The sequence below is a fragment of the Corapipo altera genome, unplaced genomic scaffold, assembly GCF_003945725.1.
Source record: "Corapipo altera isolate COAL_440 unplaced genomic scaffold, ASM394572v1 285, whole genome shotgun sequence".
NCBI lineage: Eukaryota > Metazoa > Chordata > Aves > Passeriformes > Pipridae > Corapipo > Corapipo altera.
Window position 1 is genome coordinate 1 of NW_020885135.1, and position 10,546 is coordinate 10,546.

General features: G+C 63.0%; 3 protein-coding genes across 3 annotated transcripts in view; all 3 read right to left on the reverse strand.

Annotated features, from left to right (window-relative positions):
- Positions 1–62: 62 nt before the first annotated feature.
- COLGALT1 (collagen beta(1-O)galactosyltransferase 1) lies at positions 63–5,273 on the reverse strand. Its single transcript, XM_027670096.1, is given in 13 exon segments — positions 63–497; positions 751–957; positions 1,142–1,269; positions 1,576–1,708; positions 1,792–1,898; positions 2,258–2,334; positions 2,556–2,675; positions 3,448–3,514; positions 3,516–3,653; positions 3,983–4,117; positions 4,302–4,419; positions 4,756–4,866; positions 5,049–5,273. Coding segments are annotated over 13 exon segments (1,575 nt in total). The 5' UTR covers positions 5,060–5,273; the 3' UTR covers positions 63–274.
- Positions 5,274–6,641: 1,368 nt separating this feature from the next.
- Positions 6,642–8,827, reverse strand: PGLS (6-phosphogluconolactonase). The gene is given in 6 exon segments (XM_027670097.1): positions 6,642–7,361; positions 7,442–7,582; positions 7,754–7,855; positions 8,199–8,273; positions 8,275–8,307; positions 8,521–8,827. Coding segments are annotated over 6 exon segments (765 nt in total). The 5' UTR covers positions 8,797–8,827; the 3' UTR covers positions 6,642–7,223.
- A 984-nt stretch (positions 8,828–9,811) lies between these two features.
- Positions 9,812–10,546, reverse strand: part of SLC27A1 (solute carrier family 27 member 1) — a 7,369-nt gene continuing 6,634 nt past the window's right edge. The window contains exons 11-12 of the mRNA XM_027670091.1: positions 10,378–10,524; positions 9,812–10,091 (exon numbers count right to left, since the gene is read on the reverse strand). Of these exons, the coding sequence (XP_027525892.1) occupies positions 9,934–10,091; positions 10,378–10,524 (305 nt within the window). The 3' untranslated portion in view covers positions 9,812–9,933. The remainder of the gene's footprint in view (positions 10,092–10,377; positions 10,525–10,546) is intronic.

Here is a 10,546-nt window from a genome sequence, read left to right on the forward strand (position 1 = left end):
GGGGGGGGGGGATGGGAGAGAAATCAGAATTCTCCTCCCCCCAAAACAAAAACTTGATGGAGAGAAATAAAAATAAAAATAAAATTTACTGGGGGTGTCCAGAGCCCTGGAATTCCCGGCATTCCCGGGACCTCAGCACTCATCCTGGAGCGGGACTGTCCCGGATCGGGTCAGAATCCCAGGATTCCTGCAGGATCTGCTCCCCCTCCCAGCCCCGGGGAGGGGGGGTTGGTCTCGGGTGTCCCTTGGAATTCTGGGAATTCCTGAAAGAGTCTCAGAGCTCATCGCGGGCGGGGCTGTCCCGGAGCAGGTCGGAGTTCCGGGATTCCCGCGGGATCGTGACCCCCCCGGGCCAGGGCGACTCGTCCCAGAGCGTGGGGGTCTCGGTGTCGCTCACGTATCCCGCGTCCCCCGTGTAGTGCGTCGGGAAGAGCAGCAGCGGCTCCGCGGAAAAGGCCACGAGATCCCGGCGGGAGAAGTGCCGGGAATAGTCAGAGCTGGGGGGGAATCAGGGAAAAGGGGTGAGAAATACACGGAAAATGAGGTGGAAAGGATGAGAAATCCTGGAAAACCACAGGAGAAGTGCTGGGAGAAGCTGGAGGAGAGAGAAAACAGGATCCCGTGTCCCTCCCTTATCCTTCCATGGAAGGGGTCCCGGTGTCCCAGGAGGATCTGAATTCCCGTGTCCCTCCTGTGTCCCTGTGTCCCTGTATCCCAACATCCCATGTCCCTGTATCCCGAGTCCCTCACAGTGGGTGCCGGTCGAACATGATGGGCAGGAATTCATCCACCGGGATCATCTTTCCCAGGGGTTCTGCCTCCAGCAGCTTCCTGGCCCCGCTCAGGGACAGGGCATATCCCAGCGTCCAGTAGGAATATCCCGCCTCCACCAGGTTCCGGACACCGGGAACGGGGCGCTCCGGGCGCTCCGGGTGCAGCCGCTTCCGGCCCAGGTAACTGAGGGAGGAGGAGGAGAAGAGGGATGAGGGAAGGAAGGGTGGGATGGGGATGAGGATGAAGGCCCCAGACTCACATGAGGTCCCAGGGGTTGGGATGAGGATGGGGATGAAGGCCCCAGACTCACATGAGGTCCCAGGGGTTGGGATGAGGATGAGGAGGGGGATGAAGGCCCCAGACTCACATGAGGTCCCAGGGCGTCCCGGCCTCCTCCAGCTCCTCCATGAGCTCCGTGAGGCGCCGGCGGAAGAAGATCTCGAAGCGCAAATCGTCCTCGAACACCAAGGACTTGCGCAGCCCCCGCGCCGAGATCTGGGAATGATCCCCATCCAGGGCCATCCCGGGAGTCAGCTCAGCTCTCCCCTGCCTGCCTCCCGTTCCCTGCATTCCCTGGCAGTCCCAGACCCCCCTGAATCATCCCCAGACCCCCCCGACCACCCCAGACCTCCCAGATCCCCCTCACCTCCTGCCAAACCTGGCAGTGGCTGAGGAAGCAGCTCAGCTCCCCCGTGCCTGCCTCTCTCAATTCCCTGGATACCCCTGGATCCCAGTTCCCTGGATACCCCCAGAGCCCCACTGAGACCCAGACCCCCCAAGGACCACCCAGACCCCCCTCACCTCCTGCCAGACGCGGAAGTGGCTGAGGAAGCAGCCCACCTCCCCCCGGGTGAGGGGCCGCCCGTGGAAGGGGTCCCGGTATCCCGGGAGCATCCGGATCCCCAGCGCCTCCACCTCGCTGCTGTTCAGGGCCCTGCGGAGCCAGGGAGGCTTCCAGAGGGGGATCCCTTGGGAAAGATTCCCCCTGGAGACCCCCCCCGGGAGCCCCAAACTCACCGACCGTCCACGGCCTCCACCAGTTTGCAGGAAATTCCCTGCTCCTGGAGCGTCCGGAGCATCCGCGCCCGGCGGTCGGAGCGGCGCTGCAGGTTGATCAGGAACACCTGGGAGGGGGGAATTTGGGAATATCCACCCAAATCCAAATGGGAATGGGAGAATCCACCCAAAATACACAGGGGAATGGGATAAACCACCCAAAGTCAGTAGGGGAGTGGGATAATCCACCCGAAATCCAGAGGAGAGAGGGATAATTCACCCAAAATCCAGAGGAAAAGTGGGAAAACCACCCAAAATCCAGTGGGGAACGGGGTAATCCAACTGGAATCCAGAGGGGAGGGAAGCAACATCCAGCAGAAAAGCGGGAAAACAAGCCAAAATTTGGAAGGGAAGGGGGAAAAATGACCCCAAATCCGAAAGGGAAAAGGAATCCCATCCCAAAATCCCAAGGGAATGCCACACTCACCTCATCAAAGCCCATCTTGTCAGGGACCTTGGGGGGCACCCACACATGGGGGGAGGGCTCGGCCGGAGGGAGCTTCACTGGGAATGGGAGAATCCCACTGGGAATCAACCCCGGAGCCTGGAGGGGACACTCCCAATCCCAAATATCCCCATCCCACCAGGAATGAATCCCTGAGCCTGGGTGGGACATTCCCAATGCCCAATTTCCCATCCCAGGAGTCTGGGGATGACTCTGTGGGGTTCCCCCATTCCATGCCAGGCTCCCAAGGCCCCGGATGCACGTGGATCCCGCCCCTCACCCATGATCTCCAGCTGGACGTGCAGGAAGTTGTCGGCCTCGTCTCGCAGGGAGCTGTGGGAGCGCAGCGGGACCGGCAGGAACCCGAACACCTCCCGGTTACTGACGAACATCTGGACCCCTGGAACGGGATCAGGAATGGGATTGGGATGGGCTCAGCAACCCAAGAAACACCTCCTGGTTACTGACGAACATCTGAACCCCTGGAATGGGATCGGGAATGGGGGAGCACCCCAGGAATGGGGATGGGAACAGGGGGTGTCACTCCTGGAATGGGATCAGGAGGTAGATGGGGGTCACCCCTGGAATGGGAATCAGGGGCTCACACTGGGAATGGGGATGGGAACAGGAATAGGGGGTCACCCAAAGCCAAAGCTGGCGCAAAGTTGAGCCCAGCCCCGAGCTGGGTTCAAGGGACTGAAGTCAAGCACAGCCTGATGTCAAGTCCAGCCCAAATCCACCCAAATCCCACCCTAAACCCACCCCAAAGCCCAGCCCAAAGCCAACCCAAATTCCACCCAAAGCCCAGCCCAGCCCAGCCCTGGCACTGACCCGCCCAGCCCAGCCCAGCCCATCCCAGCCCAGCCCAGCCCAGCCCAGCCCAGCCCAGCCCATCCCAGCCCATCCCGTCCCGTCCCATCCCAGCCCATCCCATCCCATCCCAGCCCATCCCAGCCCAGCCCATCCATCCCATCCCAGCCCATCCCGTCCCGTCCCGTCCCATCCCATCCCATCCCACCCCATCCCATCCATCCCAGCCCATCCCATCCCATCCCATCCCAGCCCATCCCATCCCATCCATCCCATCCCATCCATCCCATCCAGGCCATCCCAGCCCATCCAATCCCATCCCATCCATCCCATCCCATCCCATCCCAGCCCATCCCACTGACCCGCGTGCCGGCAGGCGAAGGCGAACACGATGATGTCGTCGAAGGCGCCGCTGTAGCCGGGGGGGGGGCGGGTGGAAGGCGAGACCCCCCGAGCGCTCCCGGCGCAGATCCAGCAGGAACGTCGAGTGCACCATCGGCACCGCGAAGCAGCCGCGGCGCTCCCGCCGGCGCAGGGGCAGGTACGCGGGGGTGCGGCGGTAATAACCCTGGGAATGGGAATAGGAATGGGAATAACACTGGGAATTACACCAGGAATGGGGCAGGTATGCAGGGGTGTAGTGGTAATAGCCCTGGGAATGGCACCAGGAATGACACTGGGAAAAAGGAATGATATTGGGAACAGGGAATGGGACCAGGAATGGCACCGGGTCCCAAATCTCCCCTGGGGGGTTTCTCCCTCCCCTGGGGATCTCTCCTCACCTAGGGAGTCCCAAACCTCCCCCAGGGGTCCCTCCTCACCTAGGGGGTCTCTCCTCACCCAGGGAGTCCCAAATGTCCCCTGGGGGTCCCTCCTCACCCGTGGGTCCCTCCTCACCTGGGGGGTCATCCCGCACCAGAAGTTGGAGTAGGCGGCGCGGGAGTCGAGCATCGGGGCCACCACGGTTCTGTTCTCGGCCATCAGCAGCCCCAGCGTGTCTGGGTTCGTCAGCACGTTGTCGGCATCCAGGAACTGGGGGCACAGGGGGCAGGGGGGCACGGGGTCACGGGGCACCCCCTGAGACCCCCGGGGTCAGAGGGGCACCCCATGGGACCCCCAGGGCACCCTGGGATCAGTGGGGGGACCATCCCAGGGCCCCCCCCCCCGTGGGGGGGCCCCCCCGCCCCCCCCCCCCCAAATTCGGGAACCCCCCTACCAGCAGGTAGTCGGCCCACATGGCCCGGGCAGCCTCGAGGGCCTCCTGGCGCAACCTCATCACGTGCTCGTAGCGGGAGGGGCTCCAGTGTTTGGGACCCTCCTCATCAGGGTACGACCTGGGGGGGCATGGGGGGGGCACGGTGAGACCCCCCAGCACCCACCCACGGCCTGGGGACACCCGGAGAGGGGGAACACACAGCCCAGGGAGACCCTCCAAAAACTGGGGCACTCACAAGGACCCCCCCCCAAAACCGGGGAAATCACAGGGACTCCCCTCCCCAAATTTGGGCACCCCCAGCCCATGGGGATCCCCCGAAACCTGCATATTCATGGGGACCCCCCCAAGCCTGGACATTCACAGGGATGCACCCCCAGCCCAAGGGGACCCTCTGGACCCCCAGAGCTCCCCCTGAGCCCCCCCAGGGCCCCCCCCGAGCTCCCCCATCCCTGACCGTGGCTCCTCCTGGTGCCTCCACTCCACCCGGTGGTAGAGCCCCCGGACCCGACCCAGCCACTCCCGCAGCAGGGCCGACGTGTTGTCCACGCTGTGATCCACGGCCACCCTGGGGGGACACGAGGGGTCAAACACGGGGGCGGGTCACACGTGGGGGGTCACACACGGGGGGGTCATACACGGGTTCCCGTGTCCCCAAGCCCCCCCAGACCCACCAGAGCGCCATCCTGTCCTTGGGGTCCCGTGTCCCCACGGTGTCCCCAAGCCCCCCCCAAGCCCCCCCAGACTCACCAGAGCGCCATCCTGTCCTTGGGGTGCCGCAGCCTCTCGAGCCCCCCCAGCACGAGGGGCAGCGCGTGGGCCGCGTTCCGCGCCAGCAGCGCCACGGCCACGCGCGGCGGTCGCAGCGGCGACTCGGGGTTCCAGCGCTCCTCGGGGAAATAGGCGGCGGCGGGGCCGGGCCCGAAGCCGAGGAGCCCCCCGGGCCCCCCGGAGCCCCCCGGGCCCGGCCCCGGCAGCAGCAGCGGCAGCAGCAGCACCGCGAGCGGCCACAGCCGCGCCGCCATCTTGGGCCGCCCCCCCCCCCCCCCCTCACGCGCCCCCCCCCCGGGGACACGCCCCTCCCCGGGGACACGCCCCTCCCCGGGGACACGCCCCCTCCCGGGGACACGCCCCCTCCCGGGGACACGCCCCTCCCCGGGGACACGCCCCCAAGCCCCGCGGGGGGTTCATCCCCTGGGAAAACCCGACGGGATTGGGGGGGGGGGATGTTTTTCACGTGGAAAACAAGTTTGGGGGGTGTCTGTCATGGAAAACATCCCGATTTTTGCTCTGAGAGCTCCGGGAGGAGGAAGGGAAAGGAAAACCGCCAGGAAAAGAAGCAGCTGAACCTCAGGATCCTGGAACGGCTCCATGGGAACAGCTGGGAAGGAGCCCCACTGGATAAACATGGGAATCGCTGCTCAGAGGATAAAAAAACCCTGGAATTTCTGCCAAGGCAGCAAGGAATTCCAGCTGGGAACATCCCAGCCCCTCATCCCTGCCCCCCTTCATTTCCTCCAGGAAAACACGAAGTTCCACAGCAGCTCCTGAGGGGGAAGCGGGGCTGGGATTGATGGGAATTGGGGAAAGCTTCCCAAAAATCAGGCCCCTCAGAGCCTGTTTTATCCCCAAAAAAATCCCGGGATTTGGAATGGAGGGGGTGGATCCACCCAGAGCTCTGGGAGGAGCAGCAAAGACATGGGAATAAAGGCAAACAAATGGGAACAAACAGGGAATAAAGAGGAATATTCTGGGAAGCAGCTGGAGGAGGGCGAGGGAGTGACACAGAGCGGGATTGTGGCAGATGGAAAGTTTTGGGGATGAGGTTTTTTCAGGAGAGGGGCGGGACTTTGGCAGCAACTGCGGCAGGAATTAAAGGCTCTTTTCTGTGGAGAGAATTCCAGAGGGAAGGAGGTGGTGCCAGCGGGAGGAGCCGCGGCTTCTGCTCCACCAAAATCAGCGTTCAGCCCATTTTCCCTCCGTCCCAGCCCCCTCCCAGTCCATTCCAGCCCTTCCCATCCCTCTCCCAGTTCATCCCAGTTCATCCCAACCCCCCAGGTCCATCCCCGTCCATCCCAGAGCTCCCACTCCACTCCAGTCCATCTCAGTCCATCCCAGCTCTTCCCAGTCCATCCCAGCCCCTTCCAATCCATCCCAGCCCCCCCCCAGTCCATCCCAACCCTCCCAGTCCATCCCACCCCCCTCCCAGTCCATCCCAGCCCCCCCCAGTCCCTCCATCCCAGTTCCCAACCAGATTCCAAACCCTCCAGCACAAAACGATCCCGTCCCCGTTTGTGATTCCCACCCAGACCCCCCCAAATCCAAGGAATTCTGACACGGAAATTCACACTCAGCAAAGCACCGTTTGTTCCCAAAAACAGTCCAAAATCCCACGTTTTGGGACACAGCCTGTGGGATTCCCTATTCCTTGCTTGAAATGTCCTGGATCCAGCACCATCTCTATGCTCTGCAGTGCTTTGGGAATACTCAGCTCCTGGGCTGCTTGGAATGTCAGACTCAAATCCACTCATTCCAGCCCATTTTCCCCCCATTCCTCCCTCCCAGTCCCTCCATCCCAGTTCCCATGTGGATTCCAAACGCTCCAGCACAAAATCATCCTGTCCCCGCACATGATTCCAACCCCTAGCAAATCTAAGGAATTATTCCATGGAAAGCTCTGCAAAGCACCGTTTGATCCCACAAAAGAGTAAAAAATCCAATGTTTTGGGTCACAGCCCATGGGATTCCCTATTCCTGCCCGGAATGCCATGGATCCAGCACTGCCTCTACAATCCGGAATGTTTCTCCGTGGGAATACTCAGCTCTGGAATGTCACCAGGACTCATCTCTGGCTCTAAAACCTACAGTGGTTTAACCCCAGGGGGAACACCCAGCTCCTGGAATGCCGTGGATCCATCCCCAGCTCTACACTCCAGAGTGTTTTTCCATGGGAATGCTGAGCTCCGCGGCCGCTGCCTCATCCAGGAGCCAGCGCAGGCGCCCGGAGCGCGGCCGGACGAGGGCGGCGGGGAGGGGGGGCTCCTCCTTCCCCTCCAAAATCCGCTGTGGAGAGACAGGGAACGCGGTGTCCATCACCCTCCCAAACCCCAGATCCCGGGATCCTCCCTGGGAACGGGACACACCTTGAGCACGGGGGCCTTGGAGGCGCCGGTGGCCACGACCAGGACGCTCCGCGCCGCGTTCAGCACCGGCAGCGTCAGCGTCACCCGCGCTGGCGGCGGCTTCGGGGAGTCCTCGAGGGCAGCGACGATCTCATCCTGCTCCTGGGGGGGGAAACGTGGGAAAAGGGGGAAATCGTGGAGGAAGGGATAAACCACCCCAAAAACAGGGCAGAGACACCGGGGGGGGTCCCCAGGGACACCCATGGGGTGGCAACGGGGTCTGGGGGGGTGACAGACCCCCGGGGGAGTGATGGGGTTCCCAAGGGGGCTCACCTGGAGCAGGGGGTGCCCTGGGAACAGGGAGCAGGTGTGTCCATCCGGGCCCACCCCCAGCACCAGCAGGTCAAACACGGGAACCTCCTGCCCCGGGAAAGCCTGGGGGGGGACATGGGGTGAGGATGGGGGGGGACACACTCCCTGCAGACCCCTGGACTCCCCCAGAACCCCTTGTGGACCCTGCAGTTCCCCTCAGCTCTCCCAGCTCCCCTCCAGTCAGTCCTGATTCCCCCTGCCCCATTTTACCCAGTGCCTCCCAGTCCCTCCCAGTCTTCCCCAGTCCCTCCCAGTACCCCCAGTCCCCTCTCAGTCCCCTCCCAGTTCCCCAGTCCCCCCCCAGTCCCTTCCAGTGCCCTCCAGTCCCCTCCCAATCCCTCTTCAGTCCCCTCCAGTCCCCCAAGTCCCAGTCCCAGTCCCCCAGGTCCTGGTCCCCGTCCCGTACTCCCCGGAGCTGCTCCCCGTAGTCTCTGGCGGCGGCGGCGGGGCCCAGCCCGGGGGTCACCGACAGCACCCGCGGGCCGGGGGGGGGGCAGCCGGGGCAGCAGCTGGGCCTGGGGGGGCACAAGGGGGAGATCAGGGGGTTGGAAGGGGACACGGGGGGGGGTCAGGAGGGGAACATGGGGGGGCACAGGGGCGGCATTGGGGGGGTGACACGGGCCAGGGGGAGTCAGGGTAGGCCGGGGGGCTGGGGGGGGGGACGCGGCCGGGGGGGGTCAGGGTGGGCTCCATCCCCCCCCTCCACCCCCGTCCCCGTCCCCGCTCACCCGGTACGCGCCGCAGGTGCTCTCGGGGTGATCGGGCGGCACCAGCCGCTCGTCGCAGAAGGCCACGAGCCACTGCGCGGGGTCGGCGGCGGCGGGGGCCGCGCTGAGGGCGGGCGGCAGCTCTCGCGCCAGCAGCTCCACCAGGGAGCCCCCCGAGAGCCCCAGCGAGAACCGCCCGCCCTCCCCCTGCGCCGCCTCGGCCGCCGCCTCGGCCACGATCCGCGCCAGCGCCGGGCCGAGCTCCCGCGACGACGGGAACACGGACACGGCCGCCATGACACCCGCACCTGCCAAAGGCGGAAGTGGCGTCACCAGCGCGACGCGTTGCCTGGCAACCAGGCCCTGGGAGCGACTGTGAGGCGGAAATGACGTCACAAACGCCAAAGGTTGCCCAGCACAATCACAGAATCTGTCATAGAATCGCAATCTTAAACTGCACAGGGGAAGTTTAGATTGGATAATAGGGAGAAATTATTCACAGAGAGAGGGATCAGACATTGGAAGGGACTGCCTGGGAAGGTGGTGGAGTCACTGTCCCTGGAGGTGTTTAAGAAGAGCCTGGATGTGGTGCCATGGTCTGGGTTAGTTGATTCTATGATTCTGTAATTAGGTTGGAAAAGACCTCCAAGATCATCGAGTCCAACCTGTGACCCACCTCACCTCGTCACCCAGACCATGGCACCGAGTGCCACATCCAGTATCTTCTTAGAGAGATCCAGGGACTCCACCACCTCCCTGGGCAGCCCATTCCAGTGTTTGATCCCTCTCTCTCTGAAGAAATTCCTCCTGATGTCCAATCTAAACCTCCCCTGGTGCAACTCAAGGCTGTGTCCTCTGGTCCTAAAGCTGGGAGAGGACACCTTCCCCCACCCAGCTCCCTCCTGTCAGGGGGTTGCAGAGCCAGAAGGTCCCCCCCGAGCCCCCTTTTCTCCCGGCTGAGTCCCCCCCCCCTCCCCCCGCCCCCCCGACCCCCCCCCCCCCCCCTCCGGCATGGAAACAGTCCCTAGGGAGGTTAATGAGCCACTAATTAGTTGCTAATTAGCGCTGCCCTGTTAATCAGCGCCCCTGGGGGGGTGAACCGGCTCTGGGGGGAGATGGAGGAGCTGGAAAGACCCATCACTCCCCCCCAAGTTGTGGTTTTCCTGGGAATTCTGCTGTTTTCCTCAAAAATCTTCCTGGAAATTCCCCCCAGTTCCTGGGAAGGCTGGTGTTCACGGCACAGATCCATTGGAATTCCTGGGATCCAGAGGCTCACAGCCTGGCATTCCTGGCACAGATCCATTGGATTTCCTGGGATCCAGGGAGTGACAACCCAGCATTCCTGGCACAGATCTGTTGGATGTCCTGGGATCCAGGGGGTCACAGCCCGGCATTCCTGGCACAGATCTGTTGGATGTCCCGGGATCCAGGGGGTCACAGCCCAGCATTCCCGGAGCAGATCCGCTGGTGCATCCCCCGATCCAGGGGGACGTATCGGCCCCGCTGAGGGTCCAGCACAAAGAGCTGGTCGGGGACCAGCCGGGGGTCCCAACCCTCCGCCCGGAGACGGGTCTTCTGCAGCTTGAACGTCCCTGGGAGCGGGATTGAAGGGAATCAAAGGGAGAAAGGGAAAAGAAAAATGAAAAATAAAATGAAAAAAATGGGAAAAAAAAAAAAACAACCAGAAAAATAAGAACTTGAAATAGAAACACAAAAATAAAAAAAATAAAACTAAAAAATTAAGATTAAAAAATAAGAAACAAGAAAATGCGTAAAAATAAAAACTCCCTCCAGGCCACACCCCATCTGTCCAGGCCCCGCCCCATCTGTCCAGGCCCCGCCCCATCCCTCTAAGCCCTGCCCCAGCCCCGCCCATACCTGTGGTGTCCAGGTGTGGCAGCAGGCGCAGGAAGACGGGCCGGGCGTAGGGCGGCAGCACCGGCGTCAGCTGCTCGTACAAACCCCCCGGGTCCAGCCGGGACGAGGGGTCCGCGATGGCCGCCATGCCCGCCTTGCCCTCCACACCTGCAACGGGAACAGGAATGGG